Source organism: Amphiprion ocellaris, chromosome 18 (genome assembly GCF_022539595.1).
Source record: "Amphiprion ocellaris isolate individual 3 ecotype Okinawa chromosome 18, ASM2253959v1, whole genome shotgun sequence".
NCBI lineage: Eukaryota > Metazoa > Chordata > Actinopteri > Pomacentridae > Amphiprion > Amphiprion ocellaris.
The window spans coordinates 4,150,115-4,165,274 of record NC_072783.1 but is presented as its reverse complement, the minus strand read 5'-3'; the positions used below and the strand labels follow the sequence as shown (position 1 = coordinate 4,165,274).

The following is a 15,160-nucleotide window of genomic DNA, read 5'->3' as shown; positions in this document are numbered from 1 at the left end:
CGAGGGTAAATCCCAATGAAATTCAGTACACATTCCATACAGTTAGTAAATACTGTCTACATGCGGCTCTTGGTTTACGACGTCCTCGACCTACGGCGTTACATTGTTACATCCAAACTGGTTACGTGGAACTAGTTGGCAAATGGTGTGGAGCGGATGAATACATCGTCACGCGGTGCTATAAGACGGCTTTGTTTCCATTCGGCGGTTGTACGCCACTTTGGATTGTGCTACATTCACTAACTTTTTGCCCTTCAGTATGGCTCCTGCAAGCACAAGTCAGACTCTTCTGATGGCAGTGCTTCTAAGAAAAGGAAAGCCATCTCCATCCAACTAGTTAAACTCGTGCTTGCAAAATGAAGCGTGAGTCGTAGCAAACTTGACTTTTTTACCGTGGCTCACACATTACAGAGTGAAAACTGCAACAAAAAGAATAAAACAACATAAATACATGTAAATAAATCCTTTTAACTTAACCAGTGCATCCAGAAAAGCACTTACGTGTCTAAAGCTAAACATCAAAATAGCGGACAGGAAGTAACAACTGTCAATAGACAACTTAAAAATAAAGGCTTTGTCAAAATAAAAGCACATCGGTAATTCTGGCTTAAGGGCAACACACGATGGAAGTGAAATTAAATATAATAAAACGCTCAGAACAGGGCAAAACACCGACCAACATCGACATTATTAGATGAAGTTGTAAAAACAGTGCAACATATTCTTTTGTCTTCTTGTAAAATGACTCATACATGCATGAAAGTCATTATTATTCATGACTTTCATGAAAAACTGATCAATATCGTGATACATGTAACAGCTTTGTTTATATTTTCTCCAGACTTCCGAATTGTGGCAAAAATCAACTTACACCAATCTGTAGGAACGGAACTCCAACGCAAGTCGAGAACCCCCTGTATTTTCACCCAGAACACAAACCAGCAGTCTGCTGATGCCTACAAGATTGGTTTGCATAATTGCATCGATGCACATTATGATAATCAGTGAAATCGATTGGGAATCAGCAGGGACATAGTCATGTCAAAGGGCTGCACTCAGTTCAAAAGGACTCATCTAGTGGGTCATGACGGCTCAAGAACGAAGAAAAAAGCCTGAGTTTTCATAGACAGCAAGCCGTGCAAGTCTTTTCCCTCCAAGCATCGTCTCATATAAGACAGGATATCAGCTGAGCTCTTTGGCTTAGAGTCAGTGACGCTGTAAATATCCATGAATAGCCGCAGAACTGTAAGTCTGATGGTGCAAATCTGTAGATAAAGAAGCAGGTGAAGCAGAAATCCAAGGACTTGTACGCAGATTTAATGGCAGAAGGTGGGGAAATGAGCAAAAAGAAAAGACGTGGGAGGACGGAAAATGAGGACAAAATACGTAAAAGGAAAAAGGACGAGAAATGTGGGAGTAAAATGAGGTAACAAGGCAGAGATAAACTGTTGAAATTAGGAACAAAGAGGGATTAAAAAGCAGAAATAAACCCACTCCTGGTTATTCTTGTGATCATCATTAGTCCATGGTGTTCTGCTTATTCTAGGAAATATATAACGATGGAGCTGGAACTTCCTCTAAACTTCTAGTTTCCTTCAGGTACACGAGGAATTTCAGTGTTTACGGTCTGGAAAGAGCGGCATAATCAGCTTAGCACTTGTTTTTTCTGTCTGAGCGGTCAAGAGAAGGAAATGCTGCAAATGACAAAATGTTCTTAACAGGTTGCTGAAATGCTCAAGAAGATGATCCTAAAAAGCTGCATTATGGATACCGTTGGAAGAGAAATCCACAATCGTGTCAAGCCTTGATTCTCTCGGACGTCAAACCCGGATGATTAATGTCAAGGTTCAATTCATTTTGCTGGGTTTAGACTGACTTTTTGAGATTTTTTTTGAGAGGAGATTCTACTAATTGCTGTAAATGCAGTTTGACGTGTGAACAGAGGACAGACAGGAATCCTGCATCCTTTTAGCGAGCAGCTGTTATTGAAGACTTCAGGCGGCCACATGGCTCGCGGTGCCTCCCGATGAGACAGGTGTTGACTTTGGGGGAGCAGATGCAGATGTTGGCTGTTGGAATTATTGTCCCACCTGTGCCCGTGTAAGTACAGCATGAGGCTTTTAGCGGGATTGGATAAACACTGGGGGAAACAGAATCTAAATATTGACTCCTGGGTATTATTTAACCTGCAAATTTCTTGGTGTTTTCCACTATTATCACATTTTCACTCACTGTTGGCTCATTTTTAGTGCAGTATAAAGTCATGTGCCTCTGTGGAAACAGCACAAACATGGTACATTCATCCAAGTAGATAGAACTCAGAAATATATTTGTGCCAATTATCAAAGTTCTAAAACCATAAATAATTTTTTTTAAAAAGCGAAAATGAAAGTTGAATTTCTTTGATTACTTATTTTGCAAATTAAAACACCTGGAACTGAGTGACCAGAAATCTCTACATACTATAGACATTTGACTACTATTTAAATCCTATCTGCTCCGTGTGAACACTGCCTGCAGTTCAATCAACAATTCTCTGAATTTTTATCACATGACTGTTGGTCGCAGCTAAATCAGTCATGGTTTTCCAGTTGTACTGAGGATCACAGAATTTCTTGCTTTTGTCAGAATCTAGTTAAAGCAAATGGTTATTTTTTGACAATTTTTTAAAAATGAGACATGTAGAATTAATTGCTTTTAATGAAATATCACTATTTGAAGCTTAGATTTGGCTAATTTGCTAGTTCAAGGGCCACCCGAAGGCTCAAAATCCAACAATTCTGTTTTTACAGTTTCCAGCTTTGATAAATGATGTAATTTTGATCATTTTTTGATGACAACATGCCTTTCAAACCCACCTGCGGGGTTCTTTGGTTCAGAGAGTTAACACCTGACTCCATCTGTCACCCAATTACAAAAATCTGGGCTATTTTCTCTTATTTTAAACCTCTTTAGGTGTGATAAGTGCAGCTACAGGCTTTGTGGATGCAAGACTCCTTCGTGCAGCTGCTGTAATGATGCACATTGAAGTGTTTCCTGCTGTTCTGACTGAAAGCAGGTTGTTCTCTAGCAGTGTGAGAACTCTGGGGCCCCTGGGGGCGTCGGCCATGTAGCGAACATTTACTGTTAAACTCAGCGAGCAGAGGTGTTCTGCTAAATGGAAAAGGGTTGTTTTCCCCTCAAATAGACGTTGCATCAGCAGAGCAGTGGCCTCACGTACGAAACGAAAAGCCCTCAGCGCTTATGGTGGGCACTCTACATGTAGATGTGTTCATTTAGCTACATGCAGTTATATATTTAGTTATATAACCTGTATGTTTCCGTTGCAGCCTTATGCTAACAGCAAGAGTTGGAACTGCGACGAGACAAAGTGCTTACTTCATATGTAAAACAACAGTAAGCGTGATACAGAACGTTAACTCACAGTCCATGGTTGTGATTGCATAATCAGTCATAGCAGCATAATGTGGCGGCACATAATGCAGTTATTTCTGCATATTTTAAATGTTTTCCTGTAATGCTGTTGCTTCATTGTTACGCCTCTGCTTGCCTTTATTATCATATACAGTACGTTTTCCCCTGTGAGTGATGAGCGGCGGTGAGGCAATAAGATGGAAATACGTTACCTCCTGTGTCGTTAAGCTCGCAGATTCGATATTTTTCTCATTGTCAACAAATCCGATAAAGAAGGAGAAGAAAAAAATCAACAGTGGCTTAAACCTACTAACAAGTATTGTGCGTCTATCCGGAGCCTGACATGGCTTATTCCTCTGTGCCATAGAGCCCCATTGTTGTCAAAGACTATTACTAACACATCAGTGAGCCACACTGTTGCACTGGGTGACATGTTCCTTCATCATCATGAACAAACACACACACACACACACACACACACACACACACACACACACACACACACACACACACACACACACACACACACACACACACACACACACACACACACACACACACACACACACACACACACACACACACACACACACGTATTGTAGTTTATTTTGAGTCGGTACACTGTTCTGCTCCTCATTAATATGCACTACTTACTCCTGCTTGCTAAAAAAGTACAGTGAACAGCTGTTTTAGAGAGCTGCTTGGCTGTAGAGTATTTTTAAAAACTCTACACCTCATCAGCCGCAACATTAAAACCACCTGCCTGTTATTGTGTAACTGCCAAAACAGCTCTGGATCATCAGTTCATGAACACAGGACCTCTGTTGGTGTCGTCACTGAGACTTGGCAGCAGATCTTTTGGGCTGAAGGGTGGAGCCTCGGAGGATCAGAAATGTTCCTCTGCATCCTGACTGTGCTGGATTTGGACAGTTTGGAGGCCGGGACATCGCCTCAGGCTCTTTGAGGTGTTTCTGAAGCTGCTCATGGGCAGTTTTTGTGGGGCTACAGGTGTTTTTTTGGGGAGTGCTGTCACAATGGAGGGAGTGTGTTTGGTCTGCAGCAATGTTGTTGTGCGCGGTACACATCAAAGTTAGGGCTGTTTCATGCTTTCTGCATCCATGTGTGCTAACCGATGTGGACTCAGAACACGGTTCTGCTCGTACTACAATTGGTCCACAGTTCCTCATATCAAATACAGAAAGTCCAATTTTTTACAAGATGATTGAGTGTGGTTTTAATGTTGTGGCTGATATGTGTGTATTTTGACTGACATTTAAAATGGGAATCTCAGAATCTTTTAATTATTCTGTTAACCCTCCTGCTGTCTTCTTTTATGGGCACCAAAACATATTGTTTTCTTGTCTGAAAAAAATCCAAAAATTAAGCAAAAAAATTCCAATAATTCCTTAAAAATTTCCCTTAAAAGTTTTATTTTAAAAAATCCCCCAAATTTGGCAAGAAAATTCTTGGAAATATTTTCAAAAAATGAGTAAAAATCCGAAAAATATCTAAAGTGATTACATGTATATCAGCAAAACTTCTAATATTTTCTTTAAGAACATTCACCAAAAAAGTCAACCAAAATCCAGTGAATTTCGCTGGATTTTGGTTGATTTTTATGTGAATGTTCTTAATAAATATTTTTAACATTTCTTTTTTTCTTCCAAAAAAATGTTCAGAGATTTCCCCAAAATGTTGAAAATGTGGACATCAGAAGTTTCACTGTGAAAATCTGTTTTTTCCCCCACATTTTCAAACTTTAAAACAGGTCAATTTTGACCCACAGGGCAACATGGGGGTTAAATCACTGTCAGAAAATGAGGTAACCACGGACTGTATAGTAAAGATGAATGGAGCCACTTTGACATCACTTACTGGTTTGTGGAGTACCATTCTGAAGCCTCAAGTTTAAAATGTTGTCATCTTTATTGAAACCAACTAAAGTACACTACATGCAGCGATACATTAGCAACTTGTCAATTACGAGGTACCTAAGAATCACCCTATTTTCCTCCAAATCAGAGCATAAGTTATAAAGTGGGCATTTTACTGTATCCATAAAGTCTTGAAACTTGCAATTGAGACCAAAAACCTATTTGAAAAAGGTTAACTGATGTAACAAATTAAATAAGTAGTGGTGTCATTTCCTCAAAACTTCTTTACAATTTGACTTCTTTTTGCAACTAGAGGAGGATGTTAGACAAGATGCAGGTTTAAGGCATATGTTGGCTTCACTTTCACAAGGCTACGTCTGTCTTTTATGTAAAGTCTACAGAGGTACTACAATGATGACAGAGGCTGTAACACAGACTGATTACATTATTTAAAAGTCTTTGCATTTACAATATGTTAAACTCTGTGGCAACATTCTTTACAATACCACGCACAATTCATGACATATTTTCCAAGACCCAGCAGCTATTTTTCTGCAGAGGGCAGTCAGAGCAAACACAACTCAGTTATGTGAGGTGTTCTACTGTTTTTTTCCTCATTTCAGGAGACTTTCTCACTTTCATGTGTGGTGACCTGGAGTTGTTACTGCTTATTTCCATCAGTGCCACCAAAGAAAACAAAATGGAGATCCCTAGATTGCCACTTTAAAAGGTTGACATCTTCTTCATCCTCATGGTTAGGAAGCAAGAAGACACTGAGAAGGACTATCCCCTTATTTGGTTTGGTCTTTTCAAGGGATTTGTTGACATTAAGCAGTTTATAGAACATTGCTGATCTTATCATTTAAAGGTGGAGTCTAAATGATAGTTGGTTCCAGATTTATATGAATTACCACAAGTACAAACATTTGCAAGAAAACCAGGAAGAGTGTTGTGTGGATTTCCTGTTTACAGAGCCAGTGCTTTGTACCGAAATGAATGGACAGCTAGTAGACTGTGAGGAGATATTCACTGAATTTGACCAAAACTGGATTACAACCCCTGACTCTAACTTTAAGAGAATGGTCCGTTCAGTCATGCTCATGATACAACCCTGCAGTGCTTCCATTTGCAAAAGTCATTCCACTAAATTTACCTAAATGCAATCAGTGCGTCCAACATATTGTAAATTTGGAGACGGTATTCGAGACATACTTAGAAAAAAGAGCCAATTTAGAGAGTAATAAATATAAAGTAGCACCGTCTCTTGGCAAATCCGCAGTGTCTGGAATATCGTGACTGTCATAAAAGCACTGAAATGAACATTGTGTAACCCACCCTTGGGACGATGAGTGTAATTTTGAAAAAACAAAAATGTTTTTATCATTCTCCAGAGTTTGGTCAAGAAACACGGACAGATGGACAAACTTCCTGACTGACTGACAAACGCTGAGTCACTGTCCCTCCCCAGATTTCATGGTGTGGGAAGAAATTAGAAATTGTGATTGGAGACTCACAAATTAGCTCAGAAGCAGTGGAAAATAAAATCTAGTTCAAGAAGAAGAAAAAAAAACAGGAATGTGTTAAAGCACCGTAGTCCTCTGAGTGATATCTGGGCCAAACAGCAGTTGATATAAGATGAATCTTTAATGATCACTGTGTGAAATCATGAAAAATTGCAGAATACAGCGAGGGAAAAAAATGGAACATGAGCAAACAAAATATAAATATACATGAAAAACCAAGCACAGAGGTTCACTCTGTGTGTTGTTTTGCTATATTTAGTCCTCTACCTTCTGCCTGCACTGATTCCTGTCATGTCTTGTTGTGTCTGCAGTTCCCGATGATCAGCGAGTTTGGGGAGGACACCAACTCCTACTGCTCCTTCGAGAGCAAGGAGACGGCGCTGCTGCACTCAGAAAATGGAAATCTGCAGCAGAGAGTCAACGTCCTGACCCACGAGGTAAGAGGACAGACGAGGACACGAGGGGAAGCAAATATATTCATTCCTCTTAAAATAAAGCCATTATCGCGCGCGAGCTTGAATTCCGCAGAAATCCCAGAATTAATTGAATTAAAAGTGAATTAAGGCCAGCCCTGGTGGACGTTTGCCGAGAGACGTCCAGGACTAATTAAGCGCTGAAGCTGCTGTCTGAGCAGAATCACTGAGACTTGGTGTTTTTAAGAATCCGTCTGAGGAGCGCTGTGACATGGGATTTTCACGCTGGTGTTCTATTTCTGAGACGTGCTATAATTGGGTCTAAACCTGGCCGAGATTTCAGCTGAATGTGTAAGATGGTAAAGAAAACACCTTTTTTCCCCATAGATAACACATTTTAAAATTATTAGGTATTGTATAACACATGCAGTTTGGCCCGAAATGATTCACATCCATCCCAAATTTAGATTTACAGTGAATTATTATGTGACCTATTGGTTTCTTTTGACTGGAAATGACATAAACAAGTGACAAAAAGTGATAAGATGTTGGGTTATAAATGTAAATATTACTTTTTAGCTATTAATACCCCATGAAATTGTCAAAAATGTTTGCATAAATGCAGTTTCTATGCAATTCCAAATGCTCCTAGTAATTTCTCCCATGTTGTACAGCATATTAATTCACTACATGCAAAGAACAACTGATGCAGTATTTAGTACAATTGATTAGTAAGTTACTAATCAATTGCTATTCAAGGCTAAAGCTAAACAGCTCAGTAAACTTGCCATTGGAGTCCATTACTGAGAGTCAGTTACACATTGTGGCTGCTCACAAGATGGACAAAGGCTAGGAAGTGATATCTGAGTATTTTCTAGCGGAAGTGGTACTAGTGCAAAGCATCATCCAAAAGGAGTTCTACACTGAAGAATCTCAAAGAGGCCAAGAAGAATCCAAAGATCAGCACTAAATTATCCCGAATCTGATAAACTGTGGCACCAACATCTCAGTCCGACACTGATCAAGGCTGATCTTCATGAAGATCAAGGAAGACTGAACTTTTACAGCTGAACAAAGAGGAAAATTCTGTTGCTGCATCAGATTAAAATGTTTGGACACAAATAAAGAAGAAGAATTCAACCCAAAGAACTGCATCAAACACAGTCAAACACGTTGACAGGAATGTGATGTTTTTGGGCTGTTTTTCCAGCCAGCAATAATCCAGACAAACTCGTCTAAGTCAACATCATAAGAAATGAGGAGGTTGTTGAGATTCTGAAGGAAAACATCAGACAATCTACAGAAAAACTTGTCCTTGTGCAGTTTTAGACTTTCTAACAAGACAGTGATTGGAAAAAACAAAACAGCCAAACTGTTGAAGAAATCGTGAACAGAAAACCATATGAAGATGTTTGAATTAATCAAAAATATGTTGAGGAACGGAAGACCAGAGCGATGAAGAGGCAGATTCAGCCATAAAGAGCTGGAGATCATCAGAAAGCGGAACGAAAACCCAGTGGAGATATGCAGAAACACTGTTAATTGCAGTTATAAGAACTATTCAACTGATATGAAATAAAGGTTTTGCTACCGATGACTGAAAAGGGGTATGAATAAATTTGAACATGACATTCTCAGTCAAACTGCACAAAAACAAAGAACACAAATAGTAAAATATCAGCATATGCAGCACAGTGTCACAAAAAAAAAACTACTTATCTAATGAAAAATCACTGTAAATTCAGATTTGGCATGGGTATGGATCATTTGTGGACATGGTTTTCTTAGCTAAAATGTAAAAAAAAAAAAAAAAAAAAAAAAAAAAAAAAAATTCCCGCAACACAATGTCTGACTGTCTTTTGACACTTGTTTATGTCATTTCCAGCCCGAATAAATCTATTGACCAATTAAAAAATCCCTATAAATTCAAGTTTGGTATGGGTACGAATAATTTTGGCTTGTAAAAACTGTATGTTTGCACGCTACAGAGAATCCTTTTCGACGTCATTGATGTCCACAAATGTCTGGATTGAGCTCGGCCATAATCTGTTTGGACTCCTCACTCCCTTTTCTTCAAACTCGACTGTTTCTCTGAGTGTGTGAACGAGAGCGGTGGCAAATAGAAATGAGAAACGACCGACACCGGAAGGCCGTGGTAAAACTGGCAGCAGCAGACAAAGGAAGGAAATCTGGTTTTATGGGAGCAGCAGAACCGATTAGTGCAGGACAGATGAGGTCTCGGGGCTCCGACACCGAGCCTTCAGAGTGATGAAATGTTCCACGGCTCAGTGAGCGAGCTCCACCGGGACCGGACCCCGACACATACACAAACCTCAACCTTTTCCTTCTGGTGAAGCGGTGACCTCCAATTATCAAGGAGAAGCAAAGGTGGCACACTGTCGAAACGCATAAATCCAAAAATGGCAGTGTTGTTCCTCCTAAGATACCGATTAAAGTGCGACTGAACGGCTTCACAGTCTCACCTTTCTCATGTCAAAACACTGACTACTCCCTCTGTATTTAATGTTTTTAATTTGTGCCAATTAATTTATTTATATGGAAGTCAAGACATTAATTAACAAACAAAACGGCAACTATTTGAAACTTCCCCAGTTGATAATGTACAACAAGAGAATGTGGTGCAAATGAGGTCGTTTATGTTGTGAAGGAAAAGCTTTGTAAGGTCATAATGGCCTTCAGACAGGCAGACACTGCAGGAGAAGAGATATCGTCTATTCTGATGTGACTAAGCAGACTAGTTGTCTCTACATTGCTGCTGCCATTGCTTGCATGTACTGCTGCTCTGTCACTGTCACTTCTCCTAACATCAGTAAACTTTATTCACAACGTAATTCATCTGCATCTCCATTGTATCCCTCTGTGTCCGCTTCCTCAATCTCTCGACCTCGCTGAACTTCTACGACACAGACGGGAAAAAAATGCACTGATTTGTATTAAAAGAACTCTAAACTTTGAATAAAGTTTCACTTGCATTTTCAATTTCATTTTATTGACATACAAGAGTCTCGGAGGGGATTTTGTATATAGTTATTACTGCGTAAATTGGGAAATGCAATTCATGATGAATTCCACGTTTTTAGGGAATAACAAGTTCCAACAAATGGGTTATGAATGATATCTGAACAAACTCCCCTGGGATAACCTTTAGAATTGAAGTGTGTTGAAGTGGAGATTTCTGACTTAATTCTGAAAGAAGAGAAACCTGCATTTAAAGATCTGTATCATAGCTAAAATCAACAGATGCAATGAGAAAAAATGTTGTAGAATAAACACATAAAAGTGTATTTTTGGTTCCTTTCCCTCCACTGGTCTGAAGACCGATATGATGGAGCTGGAATTAAAATAAGGTACTTTTTTGAATGACTCATTTAGCTTTCTGGTTTGGAGATGGCACTCTATTTTTCTGAAATCTATGAACTTGAAATTACACTATGGCCCTTTAAACTGGTATTTGAATTTCAGCATAAATGCGAAAATTAGGTTTGCTGCTCCTTTAGGATTCTACATCTGACGTTCATGGTTCTTCAAATTATTTTGCTGCTACTCATCGGAGGGAAAGGAAAGTAAATTTACTGACAAAATCATGCTTTATATTCTAATTCTTTAATATAAAGTTGCAACAATGCAATTTGGAAGGAATTACCACTTATTTCATATCTAATTTAAACCAGTGGCTTTAATATTGCTTGTTAATTTAATGTGGATAAACATAATTTAGTCGTGAGTCACCAAAAGTTGGTCCAACAATTCTATTTTTCTGTGTAGTTAAATGCATGGTTGGAAGATAAAAATTCAAATTTAAAGATTTAGACACAACTTTTAAGATGGGTTAGGGGTAACATAATATTTGATAAGTTGGTAATTCCATCAACTTAATATTGTGTGTAATTTAACCTCAAATTTGTTGACTGAAGTTGTCAGAACTCAAAGGTTGATACAAAGTGTTGAACCCAAACATTGTTTTTGTTATTTTATTTAAGATTCTGCTTTTTAAAGATATGTTGGCTACAAAGCAAGTGTCATCCACCCATTCTATTTATTGTCTTATTATTTAAATGCTTTTCAATACTGTAGGAACTGACAAAATTACTTAACTAAAATATCCAGTTGTTACTGTTTCTCATGTATGTATTTCTGTGTGAATATTGAAGTATTGTCTCAGAAAAAAAAATAGCAGAAATGGCAAAATTCAAAATGAAAAACTTTTTACACTCTTTGAAGGTAGTTTTAGACTTTTCAGAAAGAAATTGCCACAATTCATTTGAGATAAAATGAGCTCTTGGCTAACATACATTTGATTATTCACACAAGAAAGCAGCTGTTTCTCCTTCTTTTGTTGTTTTCGTCTTCGAATAACAAAACATTTCCATCACTTGCTAGCATGAAAGGTTTTGGCAAATGAGTTTTGCTTCCAGCTTATTCTACTCTATTTATTACAACCATGTAACATGAGCAATACCGCCACCTTCTGGCAAGACTACAGTCTAGTTTATTCGCTTATGGAGAGAAGAAAAGATCCAGAGAAGGCCAGGATGCGAACCGGGGATCTTCTAGCTGCAAGGCGAAAGTGCTAAACACCAAACTACTGTCCTATAATAATCTAACCTACTGAAAATAAATGCATGAAGAAGTTTCTCTGTGTCTTCTCTAGACAGGAAACCCTTGATTCTAGCAACTAGCACTGTAACCACCTGGTAACTATTTTATTACCTCCTGATTCTTGAGATTACACTGCAAATCTAGGGTGCGTTACGAAGTGTTTCTTACACAACAAGCCGGTCCGCCTACAGCATCCAAGTGAAACTGTAAAAGGTGGTAATGAGGATACGTTTAAGATTTAGTTTTTGTTGTAAATTTTGGAAACCTCGGCTCATCTCCAGCAATCGTGCTGTCCTGCGTCACGATGTTGCTGACGAGCCGTCCACGCCTCGCTGCCAGCTTTCTGCAGGCATATGTTACCATAGACACTGAACAGGCTCCAGTGCTCCTGCTCTCAGCACTGATGCACCTCTTTGTCCTCGCCGGCTCTGTTTATCTCGCTGCCGCCGCTGCTCCTACTCTTATTCTCCATGTTGCCTAAAGTGACCGTATTCTTCAATAAAAAGCTCTCTTCTGTGTCCTCGCCTGCTTCAAAAGTCTCTTCATTCCAATCGATTCGCTGCGTGCCCTCAGATCTGTCACACAGAATGCCATCATGACATCCAGCCCTTCATTATTTCACACTGCAAGAACACAAGATCAGCAAGACTTGGAGAAACGCTCCTTTTTCTCTCAGCGTTATTGTTGGAATCATGATTTATCCATTGGTGGGGATGGGGAGGGAGGCTACATACATGCTGAGGTATCGGGATGCCGGTGTCCTAAATTTGTGTGGTTACACAACAGTTCCTTAAGAGACACATCTGATGACTCTCACAGTGGAAGTTTTTTCTTTTTTTTCTTTGTGGGAAAGTTTGAAAAGTGACAAAGAAGGGGAAAAAAGTAAATGTGTCAGAACGGGGTTTTTTTTCAGCTTCTCTTTCCTCTGTGTTGTCGCTGCAGCTCCAGAAGAGGAAGGAGAGAGAGGAGCAGCTGGAGGACGTGATCCAGGCCTACGAGAAGATCCACATGGAGAAGAGCAACCTCCAGAGAGACCTCGACAAGATGGTCAGAGCCGTTACTCAGTTCACCGCACCACGCTCTCCTTACTATACGGCAGCTTTACACATGAGCCACATGGTTCATTGATTAAAGCCCTGCAGTTCCACAATCTCCCAATGGAGACCAAGTAGAAAAAGCTCAACTCTGCACAGCTGTCATTGTGAGAATGAAAGTGATTCAAATGTTTAACCCTCACACACCCATGAGGACATTTCTGTCCTTACGCACTTGAGTGTGAGTTTTATTTTTATCTTAACATAAAGCATGAAAATACAGTAAATATCATTTACGTATGTACCTGAGCTTTAACCACCAAGTATTAATGCATCCATTTGTAAAAACCAACCGTCATCAAAAATACTGCACTCAACCCAGGAAATAGTCACAGAAACATGTTTATATAATTGTAAATAGCCGATGAAGCTGGTTTGTGGACTTTAAGGAACAGAATTAGGAGTACTGATGATTCTGAACAGTACTTCCTGTTTCTATTAGGTCACTTCCTTTTTAGTGCTACTAAAGTGCTGCTACCTCCAGGTGGTAGAAAGAACATACAAAGGAAAACAATAAACTGATTCCAATACAGGCTGAAAAATGAAGAGAAGCCTAATTGTGGAAAAATAAATAAATAAAATATACATGCAGTTCCTTGAATGGCCAGTAGTGGCTGCCTCCTATAGTGAGTCACTCCCCATTGACCTCCATGTTAAAATGTCCAACTGTACAGCAGAAATCAACATGTTTACAGCCCGGTATAAAGACAGTTTTGGTGTTTATAGCTAATTTCCCCATTTATGACAACTGTGTGGGCAGTTAATTTTTATTTAACTCATTTAGTTGAATTGTATTAAGGCTTGAAGTTATGCATAATTAAGGCTGGAGCCACTCTGAGTACACATCAGCTCCTCTCACACTCATTTCTGGATTAAGCAGAAGTTAGGAAGAGTAAGGCATTGTCAAAATGTCAACAGCCTGAGCCACAATGAGCTTTACCAGTGTTGTTAAGCAAAACAAAAGGTGATGCCACAGAGATTTCATCCATCTTTCTGTACAGTAAATGGGTTAAAACTATACCAGCTACATTATAGTGGCTGGTGAAGAAGGAATATTTATACAGCCAAGACAGGTGTAAAGTCAGGTGAACCATAGAGCTGGTGATTTGGGGAAAAATATAGATTTTTTTTCGGGGAATAATTCAAGCTTCAGTTCAACATTAACTATGTTATAGATCGAAAGGAGCATTAACACGAGATACCATCAAATAAGTGGCTGTCACACAAGGAAGATGACCGGAATTTGAAAAAAAACTATGGACTGTAAACCATGGGACAGACATGCTACATAAAACACAGCCTCAGTTTCAGTCTTTTCAGTTTGTTAAGTGCAATGATTTCAATTTGAAATTGATTCAGTTTCATTTTGATCCCAGCTACACATCTGAAAAGTTTTGTTGCTGAATCGTGGACAGCCATCATTTTGACAAAATCTATCCACTGAATGAAATACTACAATAAATAATTGCAGTATCCAAAATGCCTTTATGATAGTTCCTGCTAGAGTAAGATCACATTTTACATAAAAAAAACAAACATTTTTTAATAGGATGACACACAAAAAGTGAAAGCAATACCAGCTAAACTGTTGCAGGCCATAAGAATCTATCCATGACCTCACTTTATGCCACAAAAGTCTAAATAGTGAATATTTAGTCTGTACAGTGAAGTTAACTCACCCTGTCTCTGTTCATTGATTGTAAATGAAGCAGACAGTGATGTCTGAGGCTGCAGATTAGTTTGAAAGTTTGTCTTTTTGTCAGACTGATGAGCACAAATAAAATGCATCGGATCGCTTTAGTTGTGCGTTTGAGAGCGCGCTGCTCACTTTAAAGTAATTGCCTTCTGAGGAAACCCTTTTTCATTAACTCTCACACTGAGTGAACCGTCCTTCAGATGGAAAAAGTCATTTTAAAGTGATTCAGTGAAAGTTCTACTCACAAAGAAGTTTAGTGTTTATTTTACTTGTAAGTAAAACCCTTTTTCAGAGCACTTACTAATACATTTCTCCAAAACAATATGCAAAAGTCTACCTTTTTCAAACGCTTAGAACAACTTTATTCTCTTCGTCACCTTGTTGGTGGATTTAAAACTGTGAAAATTTCCAAATGAAGGTCGCTCCAGAGTATTCAGAGGCTTCCAGCTGGACAGATCGGCCGGCTGCTGCTCCCCAGATGCCCTCTGCGACAATAAACTTCTCATATGAGAGTGAAGTCCATCAG

At 39.0% G+C, this 15,160-nt stretch overlaps 1 protein-coding gene across 1 annotated transcript in view; it reads left to right on the top strand.

Moving 5' to 3' along the window:
- Positions 1-15,160, top strand: part of tbkbp1 (TBK1 binding protein 1) — a 111,581-nt gene that overhangs the window by 63,462 nt on the left and 32,959 nt on the right. The window contains exons 3-4 of the mRNA XM_023288918.3: positions 7,123-7,248; positions 12,787-12,891. Coding sequence (XP_023144686.2) covers positions 7,123-7,248; positions 12,787-12,891 — 231 coding nt within the window. The remainder of the gene's footprint in view (positions 1-7,122; positions 7,249-12,786; positions 12,892-15,160) is intronic.